Source organism: Phocoena phocoena, chromosome 6 (genome assembly GCF_963924675.1).
Source record: "Phocoena phocoena chromosome 6, mPhoPho1.1, whole genome shotgun sequence".
NCBI lineage: Eukaryota > Metazoa > Chordata > Mammalia > Artiodactyla > Phocoenidae > Phocoena > Phocoena phocoena.
This window is the reverse complement of record NC_089224.1, coordinates 47,094,136-47,101,368: the sequence shown is the minus strand read 5'-3', so window position 1 is coordinate 47,101,368 and position 7,233 is coordinate 47,094,136. Positions and strand designations below refer to the sequence as shown.

The 7,233-nt window shown below is 39.4% G+C and overlaps 1 protein-coding gene across 3 annotated transcripts in view; it reads right to left on the bottom strand.

Annotated features, from left to right (window-relative positions):
- Positions 1-452: 452 nt before the first annotated feature.
- Positions 453-7,233, bottom strand: part of SLC24A2 (solute carrier family 24 member 2) — a 240,652-nt gene continuing 233,871 nt past the window's right edge. The window contains exons 9-10 of one of the 3 annotated variants that reach the window (XM_065879052.1): positions 4,300-4,466; positions 453-988 (exon numbers count right to left, since the gene is read on the bottom strand). In XM_065879052.1, the coding sequence (XP_065735124.1) occupies positions 739-988; positions 4,300-4,466 (417 nt within the window). In that variant the 3' untranslated portion in view covers positions 453-738. The remainder of the gene's footprint in view (positions 989-4,299; positions 4,467-7,233) is intronic. The other 2 variants (XM_065879051.1, XM_065879053.1) reach the window with 2 other exon arrangements.

Genomic DNA, 7,233 nt, shown 5'->3' with positions numbered 1-7,233 from the left:
GAATATTTTGGAGGGCTCATTTCAGGGCCCCTACAGGCCCTCTCCACCCAGCCCTCCCTCGTGCAACCTATTTTCCTAAAATATTCACCGTACCAGGCAGAATCCCAGTATGTCCAAGGTAGGCTGAAGGTCACAGCAATGATTCTCTTAGCTCACCTCTTGCACTTAAGAGGTAAAGCTCAGACTGAAGGTTGATGCCCCTCTTCAAATAGGTACTAGAAATATACTAGAGCTATCCCTGAAAAGATGCAGTTGTATTTATATATATATATATATATATATGATTATATATATATATATTTATAATTTTTCTTTCTTTGTATTTGTATAAGGTATGTACTACTCTATAGGTGTGGAAGGAGAGGTATAATACAGGAACAGGCAGGTTGTGTGCATGTGCATCTATACATAATATATATTTTTTATATGTATATATATCACCTCTGTCATTCTTTGCATCATGACAACGACCAGCAAGGAATACCTGTGAGCAGTGCAGGGAGAGAAGCCCCAAATGCTGGGATCTCTTTGTCTCTTGCATGGAGCCGCTGCAGGAGGCAAGGGTGGGAGCAGCCCAAGAAATGAGTGGGCCCAGCGCGAAGCCACCCCCTTATCAAAGCCACCAAGGAGGAACACTTGAAATGCCCAGGGCTGGGCGCCAGCGGAGGTCAAAGGAGCCTACAACCCTGAGCGGGGAGGGACAGTCCATTTTGTTGGCTCAAGATATGGCTTTTCCTGCTAGATGGAGACAGGGCACATGAGGATTCTGTCTTCCAGGAGGACGCTGACCACGAGGAACCCAAAGTAGAGGCCAAACATGATGAAGCCCAGCACTTTGTTCATCCTCCATTTGCAGAGGGCGATGGAGAGGATGACGAAGAGCAGCATGATGAAGAGGAGGACGATGGCGCAGAAGAGGCCGTTGCTGCTGACGGCCACGGGCTGGAACCTGTGAATGGTGGTGTACAGGAGCCAGGGCAGTGGGAGCCTGTGGGGGAGAGAAGCAGGGTAGAAGGGGGCGCAGTCAGGCACGCTGAGGAAGGCACAGGACGGGAGCGTTAGCTTCTCGGAATCTGTGCTTGAAGACGAGTGTCCCGTTAGGTTCACTAGGACTCAGGCCTGGCTGATGCAGGGAATCATATTTACAAGGAAGTCAGGTGAACTTGAGAAACCTTGATCTATTTCCCAGTCAAATTAGGGAGGACAGAGAGAATGTATTCTACAGTTGAACAAGATCAAAGACACGGCTGCTGCAGGTGATTTCTGAACTTGATTTGAAATCATTTTTTTGGGTTTCCTTCCTAGTTGAGATTAAAGTGTTGCTCTTAGCCCTAAAGAGGTGAATTGGAGGATCTGTACAGGATGACAGGAGGAGATGATAAATGGAGAAAAGGTATGGAAATCTGTGGTGAAAATGACCAAATTATTTTTTTTAAATGGAGACAGAGACTAGCAATCACACACACACACACACACACACACACATACACATATATCCAATTCTGGTGAAGTTGTGGTTGACAGCACTACAAATAGATAAAAACCCTTTGGGGGAAATATGACATTTTTAATACTTTTGACCAATCAATTCTATTGTCGGGGATCAAGCACAAGGAATAATTTGAAATGCAGATGCAATTTTATTCAGAAAGGTGATCATTTCAGTATTATTTTGAGTAGTGAAAAATCAGGGATAACTTAATCTCTAATAATAGGCAGCTAGTTAAATAGCAAGCTATAAGTCAATGTAATTTTATGTAGCTATTTAAAATCATAAACTTATAATGATACAGGAAAATGTTCATGGTATGATTCTATATTTCAAAAGAAGGATAAACATAAATGTAGCAATCTGACTTCAATAATAAATTTAAAAAGTGTTGGTTTGTATTTATGTTTTATATATGCTGGTATGTTGGTGTGTATTATGCCTTATATATATTTATGCTTTATATGTAGTTTTTAAATCCTTTACCTTGAGTATGTATGAATCCTATAAACAAGAAGCAAATGCTAGCAAGACTATGAAGAAACTGTTACAGTCAGTATATTGCTAGTGACTTTGTGAATTGGTATAAACTCTTGGGAAAGACTTTTTAGAAAAATATACTACATCAATAGCCATTGAAATGTTTATAATCTTCAATCCATCAATATTTCTTGAAGAAATTTATCCTAAAAAAATAATTAAAAGAGGGGATGTTTCTGCATAAAGGTGTTCATAAAACACCCATGATATCAGAAAATTGAAAAAAATACAAAGGTCCTACTAAAGGGTAAAGGCTAAACTGAAAGCAACGGGATGGAATCTTTTGAAGCTGTAGAATGTTAATTATGAGAGCTATGAAGAAACTTAGAAAAATGGTTGATTTACTAATTTACTAATAGATGCCTACTCTTTGCTAGGCATAAATGGCTTTAAAATGGAAAAATAAAAGCCCTCCAACAGGGCAAAATTGATTATTCACTAAGAAAACTTTCTGAAATATTAGGAGAAAACCACACAAAAGTTTAAATGTTTTGGGGTAGTAGGATTAGGGGTGATTTTCTTTAAACTTTCATTTAAGTTATAAGATATATAAAATTTAAGAACAATGAACAAAAAGCATCTTGCAATTCACTATAATATTTTTCAAAAACACGACAAATCTGTCTCATAGAACACTTGTAATTTTTCCCAGTGTGTAGGATTTTCTCTTTTTGTGCTACAGAATATTTTCTTTCTGTTTATACAAGATATTGACCAAGAAAACTACTCTAAATGTGTCGGCAGTGGAACTGAGAAACACTGTTTATACTAGGGATGTCTTTCCTTTAAAATACACCTTCTCAGGCATTCACTCTCTCATTCACTCGTTCATTCATTCATCCATCCACCCATCCATTCATCCATTCACTCTACAAACATCTGCCAAACCACTGCCATGCATTAAGCATTGTATTAGGCTTTGGGGAGTTCTTGTTCTTGGGGAGTTCACAGTCTAGCAGGCAGACTGATAGACAGGAGCATGACAAGAGTGTGAGATACAGATATACAGAAAGTATACAGGAGCCCGAGCCCCCAGGCAAGACGTAAGGGAATCAGAAAAACCAGGATTTGAGTTGACACTGGAAGGGTAAATTGGAGTTTTCCAGACAGACAAGCAGGGAGGGCTCCTGAGGGAGAGGTGCCAGCAAAGGAAGAAAGAATGGTAGGAGAGGGCATCTTTGGAACTCAAAGGTGGTTCAGACAGTGGAAGCTCAGAGCAGGGTTCTATGCACAGGTAGTGCTGGAGTTGAGAGCACAGACTGTTCAAATCCCAGCTATCTCATTACTAGTTGTGTGAATTCTGTGCCCTTTGGTTTCCTTATCTGAAAAATGGGGATGAAAATACATACATCATAGGATCGTCGTGTGGCTTAAATAGATAAAAATGTATGTACAGTGTATGTGGTAGATACTGAATGAAAGAATTATATATATTAGGTAGTGGAAAAGATAAAAGAGAACAATATTCAAGATGTTCAATGAGAAAGTAGATCCGTTTTAGTGGTCTTCCAAACTCAAATGCAAGAGCTCAGTTCTTCCGGGAACATAAGGATAATATCCCATGTCTTACTTTCTCAAGGGGCTGTCCTTCAAGGTTATTTATCAGACTACTTTTACTTGGACCCATTAAATGAAATGATAGAGATGACAGCCTCCCTCCCCAATCGGATCCGCTTGAGATTATTCATATTGAGAACTTCAGTTTGCTTAACTGTAAGAACAGATCTCATCTTCTGACTTTCAAAAAACCTAGAATATCTTCACCAGCACAGATAAAGAAATGATAATGCCAAACCTGCCAGCATTTTCCAAGGAAGGAGATGGGATATTTTTTCTGGGCCTACGTTTGTTTCAGTCTGCTTTCCAATCCAAATCTCATCTGAGGCTGGTGGGGACTTTTATTAGAATTAGAACATGGAAAAAAATACAGTGAAACCACCAGAGCATCTCAGTCACCTATGAATGTTGAATATTCATGACGTATAGCCAATGCCACTTTATAGGTGAAATTCTCTTAAAGTATTTCCTACAACACCCACTCCGTATGCAAGTTATGTGTTTCTGCCTGTGTACGGATAACTTATTCTTCATGAAGTTCTCTGAAAATGAAAATTGGAGTTGGTGAAATTGAATGGTACTACCAGTGTTTACTTTCTATTGGTATTGGTTGGTTTCGGGCTCTGAGATCCTGGTCATGTCTTCACAGCTTCTAAGAAGACAAAGACAGTGGTGCAGGTGATGTGCACCTTTATACAATTAGCTGTACTCACCCTACAGTGATGTCAAAAATGTTGCTTCCAACAGAGCTGGACACAGCCATGTCCCCGAGCCCCTTCCGGGCCACTATGACACTGGTGATCAGGTCAGGGATGGAGGTCCCGGCAGCCAAGATGGTCAGACCCATAATCTCTTCACTTATGCCAATTGTCTCTCCAACCTACAAGCAACGACAGGGACAAACATATGAGTGTCTGAAGTCACAAAACCATCAAAACCACTAACATTTGAATGCAACTCCCTTTTAATGAGTTCTTACTCTGTGCTGTGCTGAGTAGTGAGATGATAACAAGGAATAAGGCACCATCACTGACAGAAAGGATCTTATATTTTAATGATATTCAGACCCAAGGGATCAGGAATGTTCACATGAGGATTAAACAGATAATCTCAAAAAAGAGCTATAGAAGACTAGAGTGCAGCCTCTATATGGTTTTTATTAAGACCAGGCAGGGGAAGAAGATCAGAGTTATAAATGCCAATTGGTCATTCGCTACAGGGGCCAGTGCCTGACAATGGCACCAAATCCTGTAGCAGATTTGCCCCTGGATTTATCATTGGAGATTAAGAATTGACACCCAGTGTTCCCATTTTTCCTTAACATTTCCTAGTGTCTATAACCCACTCTTAAACACTTTTAGACTCTACCATTTTCACAGAAAACTTGATTTTGGGTGTCTTTGGGCTTTGTAACACAGGAATGTAAATCAGCAAGGCAGCCATGGAGAAAGCAAGTTAGGGAATCAGAGGACCTTGGTCTAAGGTCTGGCTCTGGAATTTATTAAGTACTTGACCTATTGCTAACTGGACCGATTGGGCAATATCTTTGATCCTCACTTTCTTTTTTTCCTTCCAGTTTTATTGAGATATAATTGACATACAGCACTGTGTAAGTTTAAGGTATAGAGCATAATGATTTGACTTACGTACATCATGAAATGATTATCATATAAGTCTAATGAACATCCATCATCTCAGATAGATATACAATTAAAGAAATAGAAAAAAATTCTTTTTCCTTGTGATGAGAACTCTTAGGATTGAGTCTCTTAACAACTTTCATATATAACACACAGCTGTGTTACTTATATTTTTATCCTGGTTTTCTGATCCATAAAGTGGGTACGATAATACTTACCTTATAAGGTGGTTGTGAGGACTAAATTATAATTTATGGAAAAACTCTTTGTAAATGGGTTTGACAATGATGTATGTCATCATTGAAAAGTGACAGGGGCACATTTATTATATTCTTTTGGTCTTTGCCTTTTAAGACTGATGACTTCTCTTTTGGACAGTTGGTCTAGCCTTCAATGTATGCTCCTCCAGTCTCTTGAGAAATGTGTTTGTCTTCGTGTTGTCTTTCTTTTAAAAGCTTTATGTGTTTTCTGGAGTTGGTGAGCTCCAGTTCTGAAAACCTTTACGACAATTCTTTCAGTTTGGTTTCCTACCTGATGACGTCCAGCATTTTTTGAGAAAATGTAAAGGGCCAAAGTAGCATGTAAGAATAAAGGTTTTGGGGGAATAGAATAAACTTATTTCTTTTTTAAAAAATTGAAATATAGTTGATTTACAATGCTGTGTTAGTTTCAGGTGTACAGCAAAGTTAGTTTCAAGTGTACAGTTTATATATATATATATATATATATATATTTCAGATTCTTTTCCCTTATAGGTTACTACAAAATATTGAGTATAGTTCCCTGTGCTATACAGTAGGTCTTTGTTGGTTATCTATTTTATACATAGTAGTGTGTTTATGTTAATTCCAAACTCCTAATTTATCCCTCCCCCCATTTCCCCTTTGGTAACCATAAGTTTGTTTTCTATGTCTCTGTGTCTATTTCTAGAATAAACCTATTTCTAAATCTCTGTTTCAATTTATAGGAATAGCCTGGTTCCCACTAGCTTAAAAACATAGTTGGGAGCTATTTTTATTTTGATGGTCATGCCTGCTCTAGAGCCTGGTGAGCTGAACTAGTTTACCTATCCTCGTGGTGCACAGATTCACTGCTCCCCATTACAGAGTGACATCTACGTGAGCAGGGTCATGGCCTTAATCACTATGGTCTCCCTAATAAGCAGAACATAGCCTGGTACATGGTAGGCTTTCAATACCTATTTGCTGAATAAACAAATCAATCTGCATACTTAGATGATTTTACTAGCATGATTTTTACTGACTCTCCTAGAAGAAGTTAAGCAAGAGTTTTGTACAAAAGTGCTCTATTTGAGCAAAATATTCTCCCTGATGACATTTTTTGTTAGATTTGGAGTGAAACATTTTCTTTTTACAAATTTATTTATTTATTCATTTTTGGCTGCATTGGGTCTTTGGTGCTGCGCATGGGCTTTCTCTAGTTGTGGCAAGTGGGGGCTACTCTTCGTTGCGGTGTGCGGGCTTATCGTTGCGGTGGCTTCCCTTTGTTGTGGTGTGCGGTCTTATAGTTGCGGTGGCTTCCCTTTGTTGCGGTGTGTGGGCTTCTCGTTGCGGTGGCTTCTCTTTGTTGCAGAGCACGGGCTCTAGGAGCGCGGGCTTCGGGAGTTGTAGCTTGTGGGCTCAGTAGTTGTGGCGCACGGGCTTTGTTGCTCCACGGCATGTGGGATCTTCCTGGAACAGTGCTCGACCCCGTGTCCCCTGCATTGGCAGGAGGATTCTTAACTACTGCACCACCAGGGAAGTCCGTGGAGTGAAACATTTTCAAAGACTGTGAAGATGCTGACTAAATGATTGTCGCCCTCCATAAGTTCCAAACTATCTAATACGTTCTTAGTAATTTAAAATCTTAGAGGGAGTTTTAAAGCAGTGACTATTTAAAAAAAATTTGTATCTGGAGTTTGAATGCCACTACCGACAGAAAATTGCAGAAATTGAAGAGAGGTGTTAATGGGAGTGTGGTTAAGAGTGCTAGCATGGGGTACAAAAA